The sequence below is a fragment of the Gymnogyps californianus genome, chromosome 6 (assembly GCF_018139145.2).
Source record: "Gymnogyps californianus isolate 813 chromosome 6, ASM1813914v2, whole genome shotgun sequence".
Taxonomy (NCBI): Eukaryota; Metazoa; Chordata; class Aves; order Accipitriformes; family Cathartidae; genus Gymnogyps; species Gymnogyps californianus.
In genome coordinates this window covers 37085528-37111740 of record NC_059476.1, presented here as the reverse complement: position 1 = coordinate 37111740, position 26213 = coordinate 37085528, and the positions used below count along the sequence as shown (strand labels likewise).

Genomic DNA, 26213 nt, shown 5'->3' with positions numbered 1-26213 from the left:
CAGTAACCAGCTTGCTGCACCCCACGCATCTATACCGGCAAAACAATACTTACCATATGTGATAATGCATGTAAATGCCTCCTATAGCTTAAAAAATATACTCCAAGTGTGCATACTCAAACTGTGCTACTCACCTTTGCCCAACACACGCACTTTTAAAACCTTCTAACAGAATATGAACTTGTAAAATAATATTTTATTTTTTTGGAAAATGTACAGGTTTGACCAGCAGTTAAGATCTATATATTATACAGTGAGCCAGGCTACAGTTTTGAATGCAACAGCCATATTCTGGAATAAAGATTTAGGTCTTACAGTTGAAACGGTGACACGAGAAAGAAAGGAAACAGTAAGTTTTATTTTTCTTGTGTTTTTTAAAGTGAACAGGATCTTGTTTATGACCAAAGTAGTACTGAGAAAAAAAAAATCTGAATGACAGATTTTTCCAAGTGGTACAAACACAGAGGAACAGCCTATTTTAATGTAATATAAAATACTGCAGTCCCATTTTTTCCACTTCTGGATTGTTGAAGTTAACGATCAAATGCTCTGTCAAAACTTCGTTTCTGGCCTCTGCCTCTGAATCTGTTTCTACCAGAGCTACCACGCCGCCCATTCCTGGAGCTTGAGAAGCTTCGGCCATTTCCTCCGTCTCCTCCTCCTCCTCGCTGTGATAATACTAACTCAGGTAATTCAGTCGCCACGCACAAACGCCACTGTTTTGAATCTTCCCATCTTGCCTATTGAAATAAAGTCAGACATAGCAAGTTAAATTCTAGGAGTGCAAATACAGGGTATTTCATAATTCCTAAATTTGCTCAACTGAAAAGGCAAAACTGTGAGCTAATATAGGGGATTCAAGTTTCTCACTAAAGTGGTCAATACTGGTTTCAAAGTTTTAAGCGTAAGACCAACTGCTGTCTGAGTACACCTCAGATACTATAGAACAGAACGGAAACCCACCTTAGAGCTTTACAGAGCAGCCTCATCATTAAACTCTTTCCCCACCTTTCATTTATTAAGAATACCACTGTAATTATTACTGATCACAAATCCACACCCTCCCCTGAATTCTCCTCTAATCCAGAACCAAACATTGTTTTAGGAGTGAATGAATGCTAGGGCATGAGGGTATAGAGATGCACTAAGGGACAAATACCTGAAGATGGGAAGTCTAGGGAATTTTGGCATGGGAATACCAATTCTGCCAACCAAAAACTTGGAATTCACTTTTCTGTGGAGAGAATTCTCAGTAAAAAGAATGGGGGGCGGGGAATAGAAAAAAGGGGATTTTATAGTGTAACGAAACTCGTTGCCTACAAAGATTAAGCCAGCAGCAGTAACAAGGGGTGGATTGTTTACACCACCACTCTTCTCAGTGAAAAAGTTCCAAGCTACAGATTTTTGGAGACAGGGGAACACTTTAGGAAAGGAACACTTGTTCTGTTCTTCAATTCCTTCAAAGCCATCCCTAGGAAAGGCAGGACACAGGCTACATAATGTTTTACTACTGCCTAACCCAGTCCAGCCAGTTTCATCTTCAGTCTGCTGTAACCAGAAATTTCAATGAACGTACCTCTACTTCCTTTTGGTCTGCTGCAGGAATATCAAAGCACACACCCTAAAAAGGGAGAATAATTTTAATGGATACAAGTCTAGCCTTTTAATTGACTGCAACTAAAAAAAATAGAGCCTGCAAATCTATGTACTAGAACAAACAGTTTTACATTTCAAAGTGGTTTTTTAATAGAGATTTAAGATACTTCAAAATCTTTGGACATTGAGAGAGTTGCATCAATATTTCTCAAAACACCAATACTTGCACTTCCTTCATGTTTTCCTCAGATACACACATTTTTGTTTCCCTCTGCATAGCCAGTACTTCAAATTCACATTTGCTTGCTCTTTAACAATAAGCTTATAACCCTCTCCATCCTAAACTGTGGTCTACTGGCTTCTGCATCACTCATTTTATAAATTCTTTCAAATCAGAAGTTTTAATCTATATTAAGACATGTATACACCCAGTAAACTGAGTATTTAGGTTCAGACTAAAAATCTGAAGTTAAACTACTTGAATGATTAAGTACAATACACAAGTCACATGTTAAAATGCTATTCTTTGTCTGAATGAGCAATCTAGATACTAAGAATTATGAATCTGATGTAGGGAAAACCATCCATAGATAGTGTTCCACACATCAAATACAGAACAATGCTGTGAATAGAGAGACAGAGGCAAGGACAATCAAACAAATCTTACCAATTAACGCAATATCAAATATCATGCGTGAAGGACGCATTAAGAAACAATTTCAGAGATGGAAATAGTAAAAATAGTTCACTGACATAAAGAAGTGTCCTCAAGTCAAATTTAAAATCAGAAGTGTTGGGCCAAGAAACCCTGTGAACTACATGTGAAATTCATACAGCTAAAAATGCAGGTAAACTTTTACACAAAGATGGAATGTAGAAAAGAATACACACAGCACCTAAGACAAGAATTGTTTTTATAAAAAAAAAAAAAGTCTTTAAACTGTTGTTCAAGTGTAGGTTGTTCCTTGTTTTAGGCTTTCTAGTTTACCAAGTCTGGGTATCCTCAGTACTGGCATACAGATGTGCTGTGATTTTGATGATTTGCTAAACTAGGTGCCATCAACACCTGCCATTTTTACATCTCTCTCCTTTTGGTACTTCCAAAAGGCACCCATTCTACCTACACTCATACCAATCTTAATGCTTCTATTACAAATCTCTACATAAAAGCTCATTCAACATCTGCCTCTGAAGTGTCCTCTGAACTCATCTTCAAACAGTTTTGGCGTCTTTTTAGTTTGTATACTGTTCTCCCCATCCTACACCACCTTAAACCACACAAAAACAGGGAAAAACAAACTCACTAGCTCTCTGTAACAACACGTGGCATATGGTGTCTGTGATGGAAACTTCAACATGGACGTGAATGAAGCATGCACAGCAATGTAGGTGTGTGAAAGCACCAGAAAAATAAAACAGCTGAATAAGGGATAAGAGAATGGCATGTGTTGACAGCACATAAATGAATTAAGCCATCAAGATCACAGCATCTCTCTGTACAGTTTTATTGATCAGGGTATGTTGAGAAACAAGAAATACACCCAGAAAAACCCAAAGATGGAGCAAATCAGCAATAATGCCTAACAACTCGCAAAAGCAGGGCATAAGCATTCCTTGTCCTCTGTGTCACCACAAATAATCCTGGGCAGACTATTTGATCACACATTTTCATGTTTGTGAAAATGCATACAAATTCTGAGACAAGAAGAGTGAGGGGAATCACTTTTCTTTAAAATAACTGTCTCTCAGTGAGCTTTGCTACAGTTGTTGCAACACTGTTAAGTATGCAACCCAAAACAGATTGAGGCCCATCCTTCTACCAGAGTCATGACCTTATCAACAGAGCCTGCAACACGGAAAAAAAGACCAAATATCTCCCCTGACAATTGCTGAGAAAAGGCTACAACCAGAAGAGCTCAGCAGCAAAGATACAAAAAAAGCTTACCATTTTTCCCTTGAGGAAACACATTCTGTTCACCTTCCTATCAACATCATCACCCAATAGTTCTCGCAGTCTTCGCCAAGCATAGCTCATATTGTTTATTTCTTCAGAGCAGCGTAGTATCATTGTAACAAATCCCTAAAGAGTAAGAAATGAGGCATGCTCCATTCAGTCAGAGGAATAAGCTTCAGCACATCTATCAGACACAAGAAAACTGCTAATTTACAGTTTATAAACTAAGTTTTCAAGTGAATACTGTTACGGGAAAGCAAGTATATTTATAGCTAGTATATTCTTCCTTTTAACTAAATCAGTAGTTCCTAGTGTCTTAAGCACAGTTCCCATAAACAAAATCATAAGGAGACAAATAATTCTGTATTTAAACAACAGAGGTGTGTTGGTTTTTTTTCAGATTCACAACAAATGTTAAGCCATACGCCCTTACCACATCCGAGTTCAGCAGGGAGCGCTGTTCAATGGAAGTAGCGCCTGAAATATGGGCTAGAGCTGCAGCCAGAGCATTAACTGGTCCCTTTTCTTGTATTAGCAACCGAGCAGATTCTTTGAAATACTCAATAGCAGTTTGAGGAACAGAATCCAGACACCTAAGTAATTAAAGCAAGAAAACAAAAAAAAGAATTTATACACTAGTATTTACTAGGCTCTGGAATAGAAGAAAAACAGCAGTCCAAGACTTCAGTAGTGATCAGTTCAGAGAGACAGCAAAGAGCAATCCAAACAGCCCTTCTGAACTAGGAAGATAGGAAGATACAACAGGGCTTGAGTCACTGAACACACCTGATGGCATCTTTGCTGGAAGCCTTTATTATATCTGTTGCAGTAGGAACACCAACACGCTTGAATGTAATGCCCTGAAATTTAAAAAGCAAAATACAGATGAAAGTTGCAGACCATAAATAATTCAGTTCTAAAGAAGTAGTACTGGACTCCAATGAAACAAGCATTTAAATGTATCATTTTTCTTCTTTTCACCTTTTAACTCCCGGCTTTGGCTAGTGAAAATTACAAGGTCAAGCTTACAGGGAAATGGGTAACACTGAAAAGCCATTTATGTACCAGGTCAGTTTAAATGATCCAGTGACCTTAAACTGAAATAAATAGACACCATTTTGGCAGATTCCAGGGGAGAAAAAAAAAGTCCTACAAATTCTAAATTATTAATTTTAGTCTGATTTACTTGGATTTAAGTACAAGTTACACAGCCTTTCTAAATATAAGTCTGAGTTTTATGTGCCGAGACTAAACCATCTCATCCCAACTGAATACTTAATTGGTGAGAAAACTACCATATGGAACAGTGCACAAAGTGCAAAAATGGAAGTAACAGTTCTCAGTAAAGCTACACATATGCAAATCACTGATCAGACAATAAGCCAGGGTGAACACTAAACTGAAATCCTGCTAGCTTTTTCTCATTTCCACAGGTACAATCTCACTGGCATTTGCTGAAAAAGCATGAGAATCTGCAGGGCGCTGCCTGCTCCACAGTAATTGACAGTGTACCCAAACTCTGCAAGGTAACCGAACCTCAAATGGGTGCTTTATAAGCTCTATTCTGTAATTGAACTATTGAACAAAACATGAAGATTTTACATGCTACCCTAACACATTACGTTTGAGTGCTCATGATTAGAAGAAAACTGTACTTTACCGCTTTTTGTTCCACATATCTTAACTGATGTTCTTCCTTTCGCTGATAAAAACAGATACAGATCCCGGTCCGTCCAGCTCGACCCGTGCGTCCAGAACGATGGATATAGGACTCCACATCCTTCAAAATAATTAGCCTTATGACTTATCCAATTTATTGTAATTTAATCAACTCATTGCATTCACATAACTTAGTAGAAGCTATTACAGTTAAGCCTGAACAATACACAATAACTGCATCAGAGAATTAAATTAAAAACCATTGTTTCACTAAAGTCAAACGAGTAAGCTTTTCCATAACCCTCTAAAAATCACGGTTTGAAAGCCAGAACCATGAGCACGGATCAACTAAGTCTTGTTTTGGCATCACCACAGAGAATAGGAGAAAATATTTTGAGCGTGTATACCTCTATAACAATCCTACTCACCCTCCTGCATATCAACTTGAGCATGATTACTGAGATATTAATAGCGAATTCACTGAAAAATTATCTCGTTTCTTTTAAACCCTCTTAACTTCAGCCAATGTTCTCACTGTTGGGGTCCCCTCCTCGTATAAGCCCCAACTTAGTTCTGGCAAGACAAACAGCCTTTCTTCACTTCCCACTGCTTCCAGACTTGCAATCACCATACATGGCCTTGAAGGGAGAGGCTTTAAACAGCCTTAAAGGAAGGCATTTTAAGGAGACATCTCCAAACATACTAGGGACTGATGCACTCTGAAAAAATCCTCTAAGAAACTACTTCTGTATATTAGGACATTCCTTACCCTTAAATGCAATGCTGATATACTCTGTGTGGTGAATACCATCACCTGATAGCATTTACTACTGAAAAACAAACCTATAAATTATTACAAGACACCAAACATAACCATCTCCTACCTTTGGTGGTGAACTTTGTACAACCAGGTCAACTTCAGGGATATCTAAACCACGGGCAGCTACGTTGGTTGCAACCAGAACTTTAAATGTACCATTTCTAAAACCTTTCAGTGTGATCTCTCTTTGCTTCTGAGGAATGTCACCATGCAACGACTGGCAATCCTGAAAAACAGTATTATTATAGGACTGTACCAAAATCCAAGACAGTGCTCCATTTTATGGTCAGTTCTGGGTACAATATCTTGGTATTTGATAGACACCATATGGCAAGATACAGAAGAAATGAATTACCAGAGTTTATATTTTAGGTGTCTTACAATATTTACTCAGTGCTTCTTATTCAAATACCTCAAAGACCTTTAACAAAGGTAGGAAAACAGAATCGCAATATGTGTCTTATCTCCACCTCTAATTACAATGACCTATGAAAACAATTATGCTCTAACTTGCCATCCACACCATCTATGCAAGGCTTAGCTGTTTCAACATAGTCATCGACAATTTTCTCAGGCCTTCTTAGCATTCATTTAGACATCTTTTCCAAAATACTGTTGCTTCTTAATCCTCCTTAATATATTAGTTTCCCCCACTACCAATTAAAGGATTAAAATAAGTGCTCCTAAAAAAAATGAACTACAGCTTCAAAGATAATTTTTTTAATCCAAACATTCTGAAAGTCCTTCTGTATCACAGCAATACCAAGTATGAAGACCAAACATACAAAAATGGTTTCTTCCTCCACATTTCACAGCGAATGATTTGAAAAAAATACTAACACAATGCTAGGGTCAGCACAGAATTTAAAAGGTTTTTTTCAGACAGTTTTGGATTAATGTCAGCTGGTAAATGGAATAGGCATATATTCTGCTAGCGAATATTAATACACTAAAAGGGAAACATCTAAGTAATTTCCTTCTCTTATGTGCCAAGATCAGAGTTCTGCATTGCCTACGCAAGATTTGATATCACTAACACCACCAGTAACGCAGGATAAGGCTCCACACTCAGGTTTAGCTGTTACTGAGGTCATCTAGGAGTGTGGGAGAAACACTCCTGAACACAGTTGTGGCAGATGAAAAAGCTTCTCCTTTCCCTGGGATCATAATGCTATACTGCTTTCTAGACATAACTTCACCCATCTCCTCAATGAAAACACATGCAAAAAAAGTAGTTGCTGTGATACCACCACCAAAACCCAAGCATGCAGTGCCAGTGTTGCTACATATCATAAACACTGCACCACTACATCAATGAGTTATTTTCCAGCAGTGCTAGAGCGTGCCATACCACAAACCTCAGGAATACACTAGAGGTCATTCACAAGAGATGGCACATTGAATTCTTTCTGTATATACATCTCTAAACTCTTCATAACAGCTAATAAACATCTTAATGAAAATACAAATATAGCCTCTGTTATGTTACAGCTCTAAACTCTAATTGCCCCCCCAACAACACTAATTAATGTCAGCATCACAGCTCAGTAACTGCTATTCCAGTACCATGACGTCTTATCCTAGTAGTTCTCTAAGTCTACCACCATTTTTTAATCCAAGACAGTTCTCTCTACAGAAAAATTAATTCACAACTGCTTCACTTAATGTCAATGAGAACTCTTAAGAAAAAAACCCTTTGTAGCCCAATATCTGTTAGTGCAGCCTAGTCCTGAAGCCTATAATGCTGTAAACTTTCAAGCAGTTTGGGTTTTTTTAAAGGTTCTTTTTGGCAGTTTTGAAACTATCTCACCATCTGCAAAAGCCTGCCTTACCCACTTCAAAAGTCTCTTTAAAACTTACTCAGCGTAGGTCTGGTATCCTATAGGGTTGATACACCTCTGACAGGTTTTGTTACTAAATACAGATGATAAAATACCTGTTTGATTGAAGCATTCAGAGCCAGTTCATTTGCCTCCTTTTTGGTCTCACAAAAGACAATGGTCCTCCCATGGCTGCCACTGTAGACCTGAATGACATCTCCAATAACCGCAGCTCTCTGAGACCAGTGACACTCTATTGCCAAATGCTATGGAAAAGAATTCCAGTGTTTAGCTTACATAAAAACACAAGATCCTTTTTTAATGCATTTGAAACTGTAAAATTGAGAAATACTAAAGAGTTATACAGTTTCCTGATGGGCAAAATATGCTAACTCACGTTCCTGGAACACACAAAATCCATAAGGCTCTTACGTCCACCACAATTAGTCTAACATTAAGCGAAATAATCACAGTAAGAGCAAAAAAAGATGACAGTCTACAAATCACTTTTTTAAAGCAAGGAAAAAAAAACAGGAGATATTATACCATTTCTCCGGAGGACAGTCAGGGGTGCAAGATTTTGTCACAGTTCTATCAACTAAAGCTTTATGTCAGATAAAGTGAAACAAACACAATGTGTTAAAAGCTTTTTTCAAGTGCAAGATTAACATTCTTTCAGTCCCACTGATACAATTAACATGTGTATGATGATCGATCTAACTGCTAAGCAGTACTTCAGCAGAAACAGTATCTTATTTTATCAAGTAAAGATAATTAATTCAGGCTTCTAGCATATATGTATTGTATTCCTTGCTATGGTATTTACTGCACAGCAAGCAAAGGCCTAGTGAGGTGAGATACCACAGGAAGTTTGAAAAAAATCTCCTGTAATACAGAATAGCAGAATTTGACCGTGATGTCCACGGTGATTTAAAAGAGCCAGGTTGATGTTAATGTGTGCCTTTTGCTTCCAACTTGGATAAATTCAGATACTGCTTTTCTCTGAAAACCAACAAAACTACCTGATAACTGAATCCTCACTCTACCCAACATGTCCATATGGTTACTGGATGCTGTGAGAAGAGAGACAGATCCTAAACCTAGAAACAGTTTCACTAGCTGTAATGTGCCTTACGCTTAAAAAAATAATTCTCAAAACAACTTGCAACATCATTCTGATAATGTACCTTAGGATGGGATGACCATTTGTAGCATAAAGGAAAAGGGCAAAGGCCTGAAAACATTCCACATTAGATAGATTACTCACTTCTACTGTTGTAGCAGCCTTTTGAGTTCTTTTCCCAATAAGGTCAATCTGTTCATATCTAGACTTCATGTATTTCTTAGCCACATCGTACACCCAATGTGGGCAAGTTGCAGAAAACAGTAGAGTCTGGGGATTGTCTTCAGAATCTTAAAACATAGAACAACATTTCACAAACTTCCTGTGTTTCATCTTACAGATGTATACAAGTTGATTATGTGGGTTATTAAAAATAGGAGGTCAAATATCAGTATATAAAATAAAGAAGGCAATTCTGCTTTTTAAATTTGTGCATTACCAACATCTGGAGAAAAAATACTCCAGGAAGTCTAAATATTTTCAAGATTAGGAAAAAAGTTACTATGACCAAAAATCCAGTCTATTTTCAAGCGGTGAAAAGGGTAAAAAGCTTCTAATTCCTTTTAACTGGAAGAAGTCCAAGTACAACTTATAGATAGGTGCCAAAGAAAGTTATTTACTAGGTAAACCCCTAGGTACTGGATTTTAAGCTTTGCAAAGGTCCTATGAATGATTCCCATTTTCACAACACTTCCTCATGTACTGCATTCACAGTACATTTCCTACAATATATAGTATTCAGTCATTTCTAAACAAAGCCACCTTGCAATTTTCAGAAAAATATACCTGAATTTTAGCAGACTAAATTATTACTAATATTTCCTACTATTTGTTTACATATTGAGATTACCCTTCTTGTATGCAACTCGTAAAATGTCTTCCACTTGCTCAGCAAATCCCATGTCCAGCATCTGGTCAACTTCATCAAGTACAACATGTTTCACCTTGGTAAGGTCCAGCTTGCCATTCTGAAGATGGTCTTTGATTCGACCAGGTGTCCCAACCAAAATGTCAATACCACTTCTCATGAGATCAACTGATAAACAGGAAAGAGCAGAAGAGGAGTTAGCAGTGAGTTAGGGAGCATTCTCTACATTAGAAACACATGGTAGCTAAGTAATAATGAAACAGCTTCTTAAACCATTCATAAGTACTCTCCTTGCAAATATAAGTGAGAACAAATGATGAACAGGAGGAGAAAACTTGGGGAAAAAAAAACTAAAACTGGTAAGGTAGAAGTTCTACTGCTCTTTCTGAAGGAAAAAAAGATTTCCCATCTCCCTTCCTCTCCCCATGATTTAAATACAGTGGCAAACAAAGAGCTTCTTTTAACATACTTTGGAAATAGTTAGCTCTTCCCAAATTGTCTACCTTAATTGGAAACTTAAAAAAAAACTTTATTTATTTGACTATCCAAATTACTGAAAGTACCTCCTTCCTGAAGTTCTGCAGGAAAAAAAAAAAAAAATCATCCCTAATGTCTCAAGATATGTTACGATGCCTCATTCCTGCTCTCATGTGCCTTGTTTACAACCATCAAGATTGTAAATTATGCTGTCACAATAAAGAAATTCTTCTCCACTTTACAAATCCTCTAGATATCCCGTAACACAAAAAAACCCACACCCACTCACAGCTCTAAGACTAAACAATTTTTTAAGAAAATATGTTTACAAGAACCTAAACCCAAATACTCTGTGTACACACAGTATAATCTCTTTCACTTTAATTTGAAGTACATGAGTAAACAAGGAACATCAAGAATATAATTGAGAGCTACGGTTATTTCTCACCATAAGAAAATATATTCTGAGCTACTGAATTCCCCATGAATATTCTCCAGTTCTTGAGTTAAAAGTGTGCGTTTGGAAGGACCCAACTGCATTTCTCAAATATGTCAGTCAATCGACATTTCAATTGTTAGTGATAAGTGTCACTTACTTTGTCCATTATATGGAGTTCCTCCATAAAAACAAGCTACTGTTAGCTTTCTTGTGATGTCCTTGAAATCTTTGGCAACCTGGTTTGCCAGCTCTCTCGTTGGACAAAGAACTAGTACCTAGAAAGAAGAAAGACAAACAGATTTTCTCTCAGCATGGTTTCTGCCAAGAAACCACTAGACTTCTAATCATTAGTTTAGGTCTGACCATTTACATAATTTAAAAAAAAAAAAAATCTGGTTTAAATAGTTATCCAAGCAAGGATTAGAGAAACACACTGCTTAAGTCTCTTGTAATGTCATTAATCTCCTTCAGCACATACTCATTTAGGACAGGCTAACTTCTTTTTAAACAAGATGGACAGGAGGTACTTAAGTCTTATTTAACTTTAGCTCTCGAACAGACCAACTACAAGTTTTCTTCTACATGCGCATATGCTGTTTGAGTACAAGACTGAACGATTTGGGTAATAGGTGGTTTTTACACATGCTTGGTAATGCTTCACAGTCCTGCAAGAAGGTGTAAGAAAGAGCTATCAGCTGTCTCTCAGCTTCCCTGTGACTTAGGGAAACATATGTTCAGTCTGCAAAGCTGGTGTTCAGCATGGTTCTGGAGCCTGTGCTGATATCCCCGCAGAAGCAACCAGGGACCATCCTCTCTTCCAATATACAGGCTTCACCGCAGGTGATGGACAAGCTACTAGCTAGGAGTTTTAACTAATTTAGTTTAACGTGCGATTGCAGTACTGCTCTCAAACCTGGCATCAGTGGCTTGACAAAAGGAACCTTAAAATCCTTATCCTGTTACTTCTTTCATCATTGAAACACATCACAAAAAAGAAAGTAGTAGTGCACTATGGTAGAGTGAGGCTTGAAATCTTTTTTATTTTAAGACTTGTGACTCCCTCAAAGAAAGTTTTTCCTTCTCTGCAAGACTGTGCCAAATCTAGAGCCAGCATTCTCAGTCAGACAGCCAACATGATGGGCAGATGCAAGTAAACCAGCTAGTCCTAGTTCTGGAATGAGTTTCATGTAATCCATGAGATGGGTGACAAGATGAAATAAACTGACAAAAAAAAAATCCACTGTTAATGGGAATACAATAAGCTTTAGCCTATATAGTTTTGGAGGGCATCATAAGAATTTGGTGAAAAAACACACATGGTATCCCCTAGCAGAATGCAGACAGCTCATAATGAATCTGCATTCTCTGGAGCAGAAGCTTCAATATCTGGTGGTAGTCCTAAGTCTATTTCTAAAACCTCCCATTATTTACATGTTTAAACGAACGTGTTTAAGTAGATGGCTTTTATCAATCAGAAAAAGTCACTAATCTGTTACTAATTTGGGAGACAAACAAGCATCCAGTAACCACTGGACCTGAACAGGTAAGGTGACTGAACAAAATCAAATAGGAACATGTTGAACACCTCTAGTTTCAGTCACCCTGTGAGCAGAAAAAGGAATTGACAAGTGGACAGAGCTATTTTGCTCTTTACTCTCGATCAGAGGGTATGAGGCAGCACAGGACGTAGGCAAAGCCCAACAAACACAACTTTCAAAGAGTCTTTAAGGTGAGTTAGCTTATCCCTGCACAAACCTGAAGAACTTTTCCAACAGGTTAAAACTCTGAATCACTCTGACATAAGACAAAGCAAAATCAGCATTCTAACTAAGCATAGTTACCTTTGGTGAACGGCCTCTTCTTCTTTCCTGTGAGTCTCCCTGAAGCTTTTCAATTAAGGGAATAGCAAAAGAGAATGTTTTCCCTGTTCCAGTTCGTGCTTGAGCAATTACATCTTTGCCAGAATATACTGGGTCGAAGGTCTTCACTTGCACGGGGAACAGGTACGTCACTCCTCGAGCTGTAACAATTTCAACAGACTTCTTTAATACGATCATTTTACAAGTGTTCTTGCATACTCTTCAGAGGAAGTTATCCCAAGCAGAACTTCCATCAACTCTAAAGTAAGCCAGGACTATATCTTCTCCTCCAGGGATTTATTTAATCACAGAGGTTATCTGTAAAGAGTGCCCTGGGACTGTCCATTTTATTCTCCCACTTCATACCACCAGACATCTTGCTAGCTGGGAGAGATGAAGTTACTAGCCTTTAATGAAAGCCTGTAAGTACTGTGACTTTATTTATGTAATACTCCTCACCTATCTATGAAAATCTCTTCCTTTGAAACAAAACATATGTCAAAACCACTTCTATTCTTCTCTTAATTCATACTAAGTCATGCACAAACTAATGTAAAAGATACTAAATATAACTGGTTTTCCTTTACTCACACTGAAATAACTTTTAACTGAAAAATTCTCGCATAGAATTTTTTTTCTTTTTTTTGCGCTTATGTCATTTAAAATTCTACAGTAAAGGCTGAACTGGGCGATACTGCAAACAGAAAAGTCCATGTTCAAAGATGTATTTAGAGTAGGCAATCAATATGCCTTCTGTATAGTATCTGTGCTTGCATACGCACAAGCAGAGCACATCTCAAAGCTCACTGACTGAATACGTTAAGCGTAACAACGCATGACAGAGATCATTTACTTTCTGTGGTCACATCATGTCAAGAAATTTACCTTGAAGAAGCTGAACAGTCCCTTTGGAAATAGAAAAATTGGAGAAAGCACCCTCTTTCTGTTCTTCAGTCATCTCCTGTCAGGTAAACAATAAATCAGATAACATTCCATGTGAGTGTCATATGACCATCAGAAAATCCAAGGTAATGGCATAGGCACTGGTGTCATACCCAAGGGTCACATTTTCAGTGACAGTATCACAGCTGCAGCTAAAGAACCTTCTTTGTTTTACTTACTATCATATTTCAAAGTTAGACAAAAGTGATCTGTAATTTAAGTTAAGACTGTTTCATATCTAATGGCATAACCCTGTAAATGCAAAACACCCAAATTAAAACTCTGAAAACTCTTAATTAAATTTAGACATTGTATTTTAAATAATTACCAATGGCCTAACAGATTATGTTGTAATACGCAAGAATCAGGCTTGATATCTAGCCTATTTCCTACTTCCCAATTAATACGCACAGTGATTTACAGATACAGAAATCGATCCCCAAAAGAATAACATTACGAGACAGAGCATCAAACGTACCTACTTAGTAATGCATCACTTCTATATATGTTTTAACAGCACAGTGATTAAAATGCTAAGTGTGAGGAAAGAATGGTAACCCTGGAAACCATGGAAACTCTGGATGCTTTGTGAAGCATCGATTGGAACAAGAAACAAAACCAAGCAACAGCAGAACATATAGGTATAAATACTTTTCAAAACAAATCCTAGGTACAACAAGATATGTGTCCCTTCAAAAAAAAAAAAAAAAAAAAAAAGTGGTTCATGTCAAGCAATTTTAAAGCAACTTAAATAGAAATAGTGAGACAAAATAAAAACATTCTTACAGAAAGGCTTAAAAAGACAAAACTGTTACAACATGAAATTTTATTGCATTAAGGACCATCTTATCACATTAACAACTACTATTTAAGATGATACTTAAAAACATATTATTACATAACTTTTCTTTTTCCACTAGCTAAAACCAAATAATTCTTATTTCACTAGAAAAGTACTCATAATACCAAAAAGAAGTCAATTAAACTATACTTGTGGCAATTACAATCATATCTAATGATGCTGAATCATATTAAAGCACCATCTCACTGCAGCTTGTCCGTCTGCCAACAGCTACCAGAGTACTGGACTGTTGAAGTGAGGAAACCATGGTGCGCTGATCTAGAACTAACTTCAGGACTTTCATAATTTAAAATTTTTGCAAATAATCAACAGAAGGGAAGGTTCAAGTAGCTTTAAACCCTCAAAATTTACAGCAGTCTTTCCACTGATTGGGAGGAAAAAAAAGGAAAGATAACTTGTTCTAAATTTAACCTTGTTGCAACGCAGGAGTTGAAAGCTAAACACATCACTATAACTAAATCATTAGTTTTACCTGCTCTTGCTCACTGTCACCATCACCACTTGACGTTTCACTGGAATTATTGTGCCGTTTTTTGTGGTTGGATTTAATGTTTAAGGAAGATAATTTCGTTTTCTCCGGGCTTTCTTCTCTCATATGACCATTTTGTTTAACTCCACTCCTTGACTTCTTGAGCTTCGGGGAATCAACGTCATCCTCCGACTGCTCACTTTCATCCGTCTGAGTCTTTCTCCTCCGCGATTTGTCACGGCGTTTAGATTTCTTCTCTTTTTTCTCCTTCTGGTAAGGCAGAGCGCAACACAGCGATAAGTGAAAATACACGCACGTGATCCAAGCAACACGAAACAGAGAAGACGTTGCAGAACAGTTAAAACTAAAAATCTATGTTCTACTTATTGACCGGGGGGGGGGATGGTCGTGTAAAGCCAACAGATCCCTCCCTGCCGCGGCGCAGGTGCCGCCAGGAGGCATTTTCCTGACCACGAGACACCCGGGCCTTCATTTTCGGGACTCTTCCCTTCCCCCCCCCTCGCTCCGTGCACCCGAAAGCGCTCCCCGGGCCGCTGCGCGACGAGGACAGCCACACGCCTGCTCCAACAGGCCCACCACGCATCCCCGGCGGGGCCGTCCCGACACGAGGCGGGGGCCGTGGCCCGGCGCCACAGGCCGTGCAGCCCGCCGATCTCCCGGGAGGCCCTGCCGCCGCCGCCGCCGCGCACGTGGCTGGCGGGCCGGCACGCCCGGCGGCCGCGCCGCGCAGACCTACTCCGGCCCACACCACCGGAGGGCGGGGAGCGCGACCCGAGGCGAGTCCCGCCGGACACGAGCCACAGCGCGCAGGCGAGGCGGCGCGGCGCGGCGCGGCTGGGCCGTACCCGGCCGCCGAAGGCCCCGGAGCCCTCCCCGGTACCTTGTGCCGCCGCCGGCTGCTCTCCAGGGCTGACTCGCTCTCCATAGGGCACTCGGGATCCGACTCGGCCCCGCTGCTAGCGCTAAACCGGGTGGCTTCAGGCATCTCCGCTCGCCGGCAGCCGCGCCGCGCCGTGCCGTGCCACGCCGCTGTCCGCCGGGCGCTGTGTGACAGAAACAGAACCCGCCCACTGCCCCGGCAACGGGGGCGGGGCCGCGCCGCTCAACCGCCGCCCGGCAGCCAATAGCCTGCCGCTCCCGCCGCCAGACTACAAGGCCCAGCATGCCTCGGGGCTCCCCGCCGGACTCCAAGACCCAGCGTGCCTCGCGCCCGCGAGCCGGTGGAGCTCGTGGTGACCGCCGCGCCTTCGCCGTGAGGCGTCCGCCATGAGTGGCGCGGGGCGGACTCGGGGCTCTGGGCCGGCGGGGAAACGGCGGCTTACTCCTCGTCCACCGGCTTTCCCCTGGAGCTCGCGTTATGCTGTACCCCCGTTGCGCGTGTAAGCCCCTGGGAGGAGTTTTTCAAGGAAGCGGAAAAGCTGCTGGCGTGAGGCGCTGAGGGCAGAGAGCTTCTGGAGAAGCCTGAGGGGGAAATCCCGGTACCGGCGTGACTGAAACCGGCCGTGGACCGAGGCGGACGGGAGAGAGCGCTGCAGGGCCATGCTCAGCCCCAGACAGCACAAACGCAGTTTCTTCCAGTTCTTCGCAGCCAGAGGCACCTTCCCTAAAAGAAATCTCCAATAGCTTTAAAAACTGATAACTACAACTTCAGCCTTCTGTCTCCATAACTACTGGAGACAAGTTTTCAGTAGTTAAAGAGCCTAACGTAGTCAATAACAGTATGACCAAGTGCCTCTGTAAGATTTAAAAGGCGCACAAACCTTTGGTGATTAGCAGTATGAAACCAGCACAGTCTGCTTTTAGCTACAGGAAGAAATCAGGATTAAGAAGTCAAAATTAGTCTTCTGAGCTAAAAGCTGTAAAGTGATCCTGACGGCTGCCAGGATGTTGATTCCTTAAGAGAAGGAACAGGGTGGTAAGGAGCAGAACGAGAGCATGCTGGCCCGCAGCAGGGTTTATCTCAAAGCAACGCCACTGATCTTACCTGTTTTCTCCTGCACCAACACATTTTCATTTGCAAAGACTAAATCCTGCTTGCCAGATATAAACACATCAAGTAGATTCAGGAGGACAGCTGAGATTTCTTCAGGACGCAGTGAGAGAACCTTGGGATTCAAGGAATTTTTGTAGTAACAAGGTGCGTGCTAATCTAGTTCATTTGCTTTGTTTTCTGACAGGGGAGATGAAGCATGCTGTTATTTCTGTGGCACAAGTAGAAAACACTCTCAAGAATTACAGTGTAAAGAAGTCCTGTCCAACTGATACAGTTCCTATTAGAGCAACACATAGCCTTCCCAGGTTAATGGTGTGATCTGAATGAAGTATATCAGTTCTCATTTTTATTATCACAGGGACACAAAAACTAATTAAAGATGAGAGCAACAGAAATATACGTTAGCTCTCCAAATACTATGGTCAAAAGTTTTAACCTAGAGCTTTGATTTAGAGACAGCCTCACAGATGTGACTGATCACATTTACAGTATGGTTATGTTGTTACAGAGGGAAAGTTTACAAAGCTCGTTAAAAACATAATCAAATATTCATGACCAGAGTTCGCTGAAGCAAGGATTTTTGTTGCAATTGTCCTTCCACTTTGTCCTCCTCTTTGCATTAGTATTTATGCTTTCAGAATTTGGCAGGAAGCTTCATCTTCTTTTCAGTCCATCTAAAATAACAGAATTATTAGACATCAGACTTCACATTCTAAAAATAAACTGAGTTGGCTTAGCTTCTGGTAACACAGATGGCATCAATACAAACAATCAAAATGACCCTTTGAAATATATTTTGCTACAGAGCGTCCAACAGATTTCAAGTGTTCATGTCCAATTAATACACTAGAAGTGTGCTTGAAAGAGCGCACAGCCAAATGCTGCTTAAGGGAAAAAAAAAAAAATCTGCAGAATTTCTTTAAAAACTGTAGTTATGTGATTTGTTCCTTCATATAGTAGCTTCTCAAGGTGACAGTACATATCTAATGAGAACTCGAATGGTTTAATTACACTTAAATACCAGTCGTTTAAGATCCTAAGAATATGTGATGCTATTAAAAAAAAGGATACGATTTTTCCCTCACAGCATTTTAACTTATGTTCTTGCCAATTTATTTAACAGTTTTGTAGGTCTTCACATGCAACTGTGTAAAAAATTGTTTCATACCAATTTGTTTTCCATTAAGGGAGTTTTCAAGTATAGTTACAGGTAAAATGTACCCTATGAAAGGAAGCAGAAGCTTCTAGCTCAAGTGATGCACACATTCTCCTCTCTATCGTGAGCAAGTCGGATGGTATTTTGTACTTTAAATTTTGATTGAACACCTCTATAAAGCACTTCTTATTCTTCGTCTACAACTGGGGAAACTATGACAACATCTGTAGTATCATATGGCAAGATCAATGGAAGCTGAATCTGCCTGCTAACAGGAGTTTATCAATCACGATGTTTAACACAGAGTTTATCAATCACCATGTTTCTTAACATTTCTGCACTTGGCCATCTCTATCTGCAAGGCAGAGGTCATACTATTTTCTTGCCTCATGAAAACAAATGGAAAATATAAACAGCAGCATTTGTATAGTTGATTTAGGGGGAATGTTCATGTAAAAGACATGGTAGAAATATACAGTTTGAGTATTTCGGGGACATAACACTGAAGTTTTTTAAGATATTAAGAATTTTGTTGTTGGGGAGAGGGTTTATGATTTACAGCAACATTTCTGCCTAAATCTGATTGTTAATTTGAAGATAAAACATCTAACATAGTTACACGTGTTTTCTTACCTTGGGGAGTCAATTCCACTGTCTCCTGTAATGCTGTGGTTTTCTGTCCCTTCCGAGTGTTTCTGTCTTGGTATCACAGTACATGCATTCTTAAAAAACAGATCTTTTTTTCCCAGAGGGTTTCTCATTTCTTTGGTCTGTGAGCCCAAAGCACAACATGCCACTACTTCACCCATCTCATGGGTGAAGTTCTGCAAAGTGTCAGCATCTGAGTCAGCCTCATTAGCGTGGCAGAAATCTGCTACAGCTGAAGCCTTCGCACATTCAGTGGGGCCAGCTTCTTCTTCCTTTCTGTGACCTATCGGAAGAACCTGACTGCACAAACAACTTTTTTCTGTGAAATCTGTTTTTGGATGCTCTTTTGAGCCATTTGTTGATTCTGCAAAGCTAGCGCTTTCCTTATATCCATGCTCTCCAGAGTCACGTTTATTTACAGTTGTGTTGTACTGGGCGGGGTAAGTATTAACCTTACAGTTTTTTAGGAACATAGCTGTCCCCAGGTTTTGTACAGCTTTACTCCAGTCTCTTGTATCTGAAAAAGCAGGGCCAGGAAGCAGGTGACATGGTTCATTGCCTTCAAAATTATCATCCAGATGTAGTGAGTTACAGGTGTCACCATCATGTGCTTTTTGGTACAGAAGATGGCAGTTATCAGTAAATCCTTCACTTTCCAGCTTCATTGATCCAGGATGGCTGGCACGGTCATATTTAAATATAAGTTCACTCTGTTTATCAGTCTTTTGTCTGTATTTCACACCAATTTTTTTTACCAGGTTAACATTGGCTGTATAATTTGAAAGACGCACATTTTGAAATTCATTTGCCGTTTGATCTAATAACTCACATACAGTGTCAGCTTTGCACCTGCAATACTCATCTTTCAGATGTAATGAAAATTTTGCATCTTCTTTGCACACACCATTATCTTCAGTGTAGGAGTGAGGGGACTTTTTAATATCCACAGGATTTTTTTTGACTGTTCTTCTGCAGATGTTTTCTTCAGAAATATTACTCTCCAGAAACTCTTTACTTTTATTATCTGTTTGCAAAGTACTGCCTTGCGGATAACTAAAGTTTTCACTTAAACTGTCTTTCTTTAGTTGGAGGGAAGACCTATTAGCATGGAGTAGTTTGTTTTGCTTAGCTTTGTCAGCCTGCTCTTCAGTAGCCAGCTGTTCAGTTTCATAGTCAAAGGTTTTTGAGGAGTCCAAGGACCATGGCCTTTGTAAAGCCCTTCCTTGCTTTCGAGTCCTGGACTTCAGCTGACTGTTAATAGTAGCTTTGTACCCTTTCGCATAAAAGTTACGTCTCCATGACAGACCCTGAAAAGGGTTCTTAATTTGTTTTTTATATATGACATGGGATTCCACTGCTACATCAAATGGCTGTTGGTTCCCGATAGGCAGTGAAAGGCTCTCTTCCAGTTTCTCGTTTGGGGATATTAGCTCATGTATGTGAGACTTCCTGTTGCTTCTGCTAATCTGCTTCTCTTTCTTTGATTTGGTTTTCCTGGTGTGTTTTGCTGTTTTACTTTGTGTCTTTTGAATACAATCCTTTGAAAGATGGTTTTGCCTGACTATTGACACTTCAGCCGAGGTACCCTTACTGATATATTTTTTCTGCTCCTCAAACTTCTGCATTAATATTGTGTGTTTAATCAAATTATCAACTGTAAGAGTAGGGTTAATACGCTTGATGATTTCATGTTCAATATCACGTGGAATATTATCTAAGTCCTCTTCATCCCTGACTGGCCACTCCTTGGGAGGAAACTGAGCTGAAAAAGTGGAGTACTCCTTCTGTTTTTCTTTTTTAGAAGCACTTCTCCAGAAAAGGCCAAGGCCAAACCTTTTGCTTTTCAGTTTCTCTTTCACAGATGTCAGGGATTTGATGGTGTCCCAGGAATGGTTTTCAGCAGATGTGGAGATCCCTTCAGTTTGAACTGAAGGCTTCAATTCACTGCAGCCTTTCTTACCTCCTCCATTAGGTTCATGGTTCATTAGCTGCCGATGTCTTTGTTCACAGAGCATGTTCTGGTCAGGGAAACAATGGCAGGATCTGTAACAGGATACTGTAGGAATGTTTTCTTTCACTAGGTCTGCACAGCGCTCAACGTTTACCAGGTAAGAGATGGAAGGCGATGAACAGCAACAACTGTCCTCCAATGAGACCCTTCTATTGTCTTCTGTGGCATCATTTGTGATAAAGTATGTGTTGGGAGTCACAATGAAGTATCCTCCTGTATGATAGATTTTCCTTTCTTTAATTAGAGTGCCAAGGATATTGTATAAGATATTGTGGGAGGGAACTGCAATGCCTACAACAAAGATACAGATATTTCGAATCTGAAAAAAGTTTTCAAATGAAATGGGAGCTGGCCAAAAAATAACTTACATACAACAGATCTGGAAGCAACTGCACATGAAATACCCAATGTATTTAGTTCACAGGATTCCAAAAGAAGCTTGAAACTGATGTGACAACTGAAGTTTGAGTAGGGCATACTCAATTTCAACATGAAAGTGTCCAGTATCACCAGACAAAAGGCAGGATTTTTTTTTAATACATCACTACTCTGCTGAGCTTCCAGAGCCAGCAACTGTTGTTGCAGCCAGCTGTCCCCACCCACAGCCCTAGGCTCCCTGCAAAACAGGGACAGCCCCACTCTGCAGCAGTGTCCACACGTGGAGGGCAGCGAGGGCTGCCCCAAATCTTAGGGCCAGCACAGGCTGCAGCCCTGAATCAGGGAGAGCCCTTCTGGGCCAGCCAGGTGAGGGCAGCACAGAAACATCATCCAGCCGAGGGCTCTGGTAGGTGCAATCCTGCCGGTGTCTTACAGATCAGTAAAACCCTTTTTAACTTTGCCAGGGCCATTCCTCACTGATGAGGCAAGGTCACCCCTGAGGAAGGAGGTAACGGCCAGCTGCGTTTCTGGTTGTCACTGCAGCACTGCTGTGGTGGAGCTTAGGATGTTCTCCTTCGAATAAGCAAGGATGTTCTCTTTGTGTCTGTCCAGATATGATATTCATGAGAGAGACCTTCTGCCAGGTACAAACCAAACAATGTGTTGTTCAAAGCATTTCCCTCTTGGCAGGTTATTTAACAGTGGCTTTTATCACTCTCTCTGAAGCTTCTGGTATAATTTTGTCAGATGACAATTGCTTACCTCACTGAGACTGGTCTCAGCTACTGGTTTTCCCTCAGGTGTCACAGTCCCAGAGTCATTAGTCTAGTGACATCTGATCTACTGCCCGAGGCTTCTGCTGATCTCCTGCCCACAGGAAGGAAAACTTCCAGCAAGGTGAAAACGTAGCAAGAAATACGCTCTCCCTACGAACTTTCAGAGTGCTACTGCTGGCTGACCTAAAAATGCTACCTTGTGGTTGTCTCAGTGCACATATGGACTACATCACGTTCCTGGCAGGGTTCTGGGCCAGTTTATGGGGTTGCATTAAAATTTTTCCCACTAGTGAAAATGGCTACCAGATCAACTTGTAACGTTTGCAGAGCTATAAGGTTAAGACGACTCAAAAGAGGAAGCTCAGTATCAAAGCAACCTCCTGCAGAGGGCCATAATGAGCCTTTACAAAGGCTCACATGCACACACACACACACTTCAATATTGCAGATCTAAGGGGAATTGAACGTTTTTCAGGTTGAAAAGAAAATGCAGCATTTAAGGGAAGTGGCTGCTACCCCATCAGAAGAGAAGGACTAAAGCTCATTTAGTGTACGTAATTTGCTTTCAGGAAGGAAGGAGCTGGAATTTGACCAACGAACCTGAATTTGAGGCCGGTTGTATTTTTTGATAGCAAACACCAGATGTAGACTCATACCCAGTCCCTTTGCCATCAAAGTCAGCTATGTTCCTGCCTCTTAAAGGAGAACTCAAAGTCTTTGTGATCTGACACACAGTCTATGTTATGCTGTTCTGTATCTGGCACCTAAATACCTCGTCTGTGCTTTCCCACCCTCTAGAAAGGGCATACTCTCAACATGCTACTGCACTCAGTTCCCTCTTATTCTCCAAGAAAATTTATTAAAAATCTGTAAAAAGGATTACATTCAAGCCAATGTTAGTGACGCTCACAGATTGATGAGGAGTATGCACATTCATGTATTCTACCAGTTACCTGTTAATTTATATTCTTTCATATTGCCAGCTTTGCTTCTAAACATTCAGTGATCACTTGCCCAATATCAGAAACTCAAGCTTCATGATACAGTCACTTTTAAAAGGAGGGAGAAATGAACACATTACCTGGATAATTTTTCACTAACTGCTCCATTAAAGTTTCCTGTGTGACCATCACATGATCTGCATTCATGTCTGATATGGTACGGCATATTCCTTCTGCCAGAGGAATGGAGCGTGACTGCGAGAGAGGATTCATGAGAACAGGGGTCACATCACCTGAAGTCCAGAAGGAGGAGGAAAAAAAAAAAAAAAAAAAAGGATTGTTTGAATGGAATAGTGTTTCCTTTTTTTCTATTAGCTGTGACAGATTTTCACTGAAAATTTCTTGTGTTGCCTCAGAAGAAGCACCTTATCCTCAGCTTATTTTCTTTGGCAAATTACTCGGAAATGTTTCTCAGAGAAGGGAAATGGCTCTAGCACTTTTCAAGCGCCTTTGTAATGAAGGAAACAGAAGGTTACCTTAAGCACCATACTTTGTTTGGTATTAAATTCCAGCTTAAACCATCATTTAGCTTAATAAACAGGGAGCTGAGAGAGAGAATTATGTCTGGTGACTGCTGACTTTTTAGATTACTATTTACATATGAAACCATGCAGAACCTGTATTTCTCTAAGTAGCTAATGAAAAAGGTCAACATCCAATAATCTAGGTACAAAATCTTTTCACTGAGTCAGAATGCAGGGAAAAAAAGACGAGCAACAGGCTTTGTCCCTTGTCTAGCACATAAATTTGAATAGAAATGGTAAAAATTCCATTTTTAGACCGGGCTCTAGAACTAGATATTATCTACTAGACTGGGCAGAAGGCAAAAACTCTTGTTACAACAGCATGCATTTTTTAGGCTACATCACCATCTCTCCTGGTGAGAGACAGTAACGTCATTCCTGTTCTGCATGACAAAAGCAGAAGCTGGGAGGGTCTGAGAGCATGGCCCAGCTCCCCCAGTAACTCTGCAGCTCCAGCTCAGGGGGCTGAAAAGGGTCTTAGTCCTTCGCCTCAACTCCCCCATCCATAAAACACAAAGATAAACACTGCCCTCTCCCCTTCGCAAGACGGCAAGGCCAGTTAGGGCAATCCCAGCAAGTACTTGTGACATGCTACTGGTGAATGATGTAGGAAAACCCAAAATAAGTCTTTTCCCTGAAAGCTGATGACAAAGCACGAAGCAGGGACTCACCTGAGGTCTGTGCATGCAGTAAGACAATGACCACATACACCTTCTCTTCTTTTTTAATTAGACCGATGGTCTGTTCCCACTACTTGGGGGTGTTCTGTGCTTCCCTGTTCTGTGTTGCACAGAAAGCCCCTGGGTATCCTCAGCTGCCAGAGCAGGCAGAAGGCAGCAGGGACTCCTGGTTACTTCGCAAGGCAAAAGCTAGTGTTAAATGCTAACAGTAATTTTCCCGCAAGAAAGAAGTGACATTTTAGATTTAGTGATATTCACGTTTAACTAAACTGCAATTGGATAGTCTGTTGGATGACTCTGTAACCTGATATTTATCCTTTAGTCAGAAAACTACAACACAAACATTTATCGGAGTAAGGAATTAAGCAACAGCACTTTGAAGAGCTTAAGTTGCTCTTGACCTTTGTTTTACAACTGCTGCTATGTTCAACAAAAAGCACTCAGAAAAAAGTCCTGGCATACAGTTTTCTCAGTGATGTTGCTAGGATACTCCTTGCAGGTGCAGAAACCATTGCAAGCTTTCTTTTTGTATGGGAAAAGACCATCAGCATTCAGTAATAACTCTTGGGAATAGTTTGCTGTCTAAAGTCTCTGCTGTAGGCACACCATGCTACTGCCAGTTTTACTATTTGTTCCTGCAGAGCACCAAACTGCTAAGGAGTAAAACACCAAAATTTATTCATTATCTATCTTTATTATTAGTATCTTGCTATCATTGTCTGCATCTGTCTCGCAGCCTCAAATCACATGTCTCCATTCAGGGGAGGCCCTTTCAGAATAATATTTAAAACAAAGCATTAAGCAAGAGCCAGCTTGAAACTGAAGGAAAAAAAAAACCACCACTAAAACCATGTTCAAATGCAAGTCTATTTTAAATGATTGTTGCAGATCAATAGTGCAAGCGTACACACACGCTAACAACAGGAATATTAGATAACGTTCCCTCCTGACTTTGAAATAAAATCTGAAATAGTGAAAGCAAGAATTAGATCATTGGCAACATTGATAAGCAATGTGGGAAAAGGCCCAGGCAGCACCCTACAAGTGTCTATTAAAATTCTTGATTTATTATTAAAATTTCTTATTAAAAACTTTGTTGATTTACTTTCCATAGCTAAATAACTGTTGCGGTTGCACTTCAGATGTTCTCCCAAGTTTGATGGAAATACATAAAAGCTGCATCCCTTAGATTTGCACAGGGAGCAGTCTTAACGATTTGTGCAAGCTATGTCTCATAGGCCTGATGCAAAATCACCAAAATGCCACGCTCATTAAAGCTCTTCAGTATCTGTCCCTTTACAGCTCAAAAAGGACTGCAAAATCCCCTGCCCCCTTCCCTACTCTACAATAAATCATCTGATGAGAATCATCTTCCTGGTTTCTTCATAGTTTTTATGAAGGACTTGCTTATGCCTATGTGCAAGGTACCTGTCAGCAGTCAAGGAACTCAGGCTAATCCTCTTGATCGTTTAAATACAGCACAGTTCCTGTTTCATGCTCTGCAGCTCTTGCAGAAGCATGTTTACCAACGCCAATCTAGGCAGCTTGCCAGTACTCATGTATTATTATCCTTCAGTTTGGTTTACCTGTCTATTCAAACTCTGCTCATTACCTGGACACCTGAAACCCAAGAATACCCTTTTGGAGCACGTATCGGTCACAATGTGGGGAAGTCATCTGTAATACGAGCATCCGATAACAAAACTCAGCTCACAGAAAAGCCTCTGGGTATTCTTGACTAGCACAAAGTGATCTTTTGTTCCATCTCTGTAACGTGAGCTTTACCATTTTTCACTGAGTTGTTTAACAATTGCAGAATTTTTGCATCTTCTGGCTCTAAGAAAAATTACATACAAGACAAGTTTTATCTGGGTAAAAACCAGGCTAGTTCTGGGGAAGTGAATAGAGAGGCATTTTATTACAATAGCGCGCAATTTCCTTCTTAAAAGTTCGGGTAAACAATTTATATAACGATAAAGGGTTAACAGTAAATTCATTCCAGAAAAAAAACCCAAATGCAAGTCAAGAATAAACTCCCTTATATGATTCCACTTACATCTGTTGAGAAAGAAAAGACACAGCACATGGAAACAGAAGATTGACTTTTCTGTTTTGTAGCTGGAAAGATCTATCTTGG

The 26213-nt window shown here is 40.1% G+C and overlaps 2 protein-coding genes across 2 annotated transcripts; both read right to left on the bottom strand.

Annotated features, from left to right (window-relative positions):
- Positions 1–338: 338 nt before the first annotated feature.
- Positions 339–15905, bottom strand: LOC127017582 (nucleolar RNA helicase 2-like). Its single transcript, XM_050898727.1, has 15 exons — positions 15790–15905; positions 14892–15158; positions 13501–13576; positions 12598–12776; positions 10914–11031; positions 9823–10008; positions 9117–9262; positions 7966–8115; positions 6094–6255; positions 5211–5330; positions 4337–4410; positions 3984–4143; positions 3542–3676; positions 1577–1621; positions 339–740 (listed from the first exon to the last, which is right to left on the bottom strand). The coding sequence occupies exons 1-15, from the start codon at positions 15892–15894 to the stop codon at positions 534–536; spliced, it is 2130 nt and encodes a 709-aa protein (XP_050754684.1). The 5' UTR covers positions 15895–15905; the 3' UTR covers positions 339–533.
- Positions 15906–17184: 1279 nt separating this feature from the next.
- Positions 17185–23115, bottom strand: STOX1 (storkhead box 1). The gene is made up of 3 exons (XM_050899323.1): positions 22953–23115; positions 18692–21008; positions 17185–17576 (listed from the first exon to the last, which is right to left on the bottom strand). The coding sequence occupies exons 1-3, from the start codon at positions 23083–23085 to the stop codon at positions 17537–17539; spliced, it is 2490 nt and encodes an 829-aa protein (XP_050755280.1). The 5' UTR covers positions 23086–23115; the 3' UTR covers positions 17185–17536.
- Between the last annotated feature and the right edge of the window lie 3098 nt (positions 23116–26213).

Coding starts and splice junctions, on each gene's coding strand:
- LOC127017582 (XM_050898727.1), bottom strand. CDS start 15,894: ATGCCTGAAGCCACCCGGTTTAGCGCTAGCAGCGGGGCCGAGTCGGAT. Junction 13,577..14,891: donor GTGACAGTGAGCAAGAGCAG/GTAAAACTAATG, acceptor TTTACCTGACAG/GAGATGACTGAAGAACAGAA. Junction 4,144..4,336: donor TCCAGCAAAGATGCCATCAG/GTGTGTTCAGTG, acceptor TTAATTACTTAG/GTGTCTGGATTCTGTTCCTC.
- STOX1 (XM_050899323.1), bottom strand. CDS start 23,085: ATGAATCCTCTCTCGCAGTCACGCTCCATTCCTCTGGCAGAAGGAATA. Junction 21,009..22,952: donor GTTAGTGAAAAATTATCCAG/GTAATGTGTTCA, acceptor TCTTTGTTGTAG/GCATTGCAGTTCCCTCCCAC. Junction 17,577..18,691: donor AGTGGAATTGACTCCCCAAG/GTAAGAAAACAC, acceptor CTGTTATTTTAG/ATGGACTGAAAAGAAGATGA.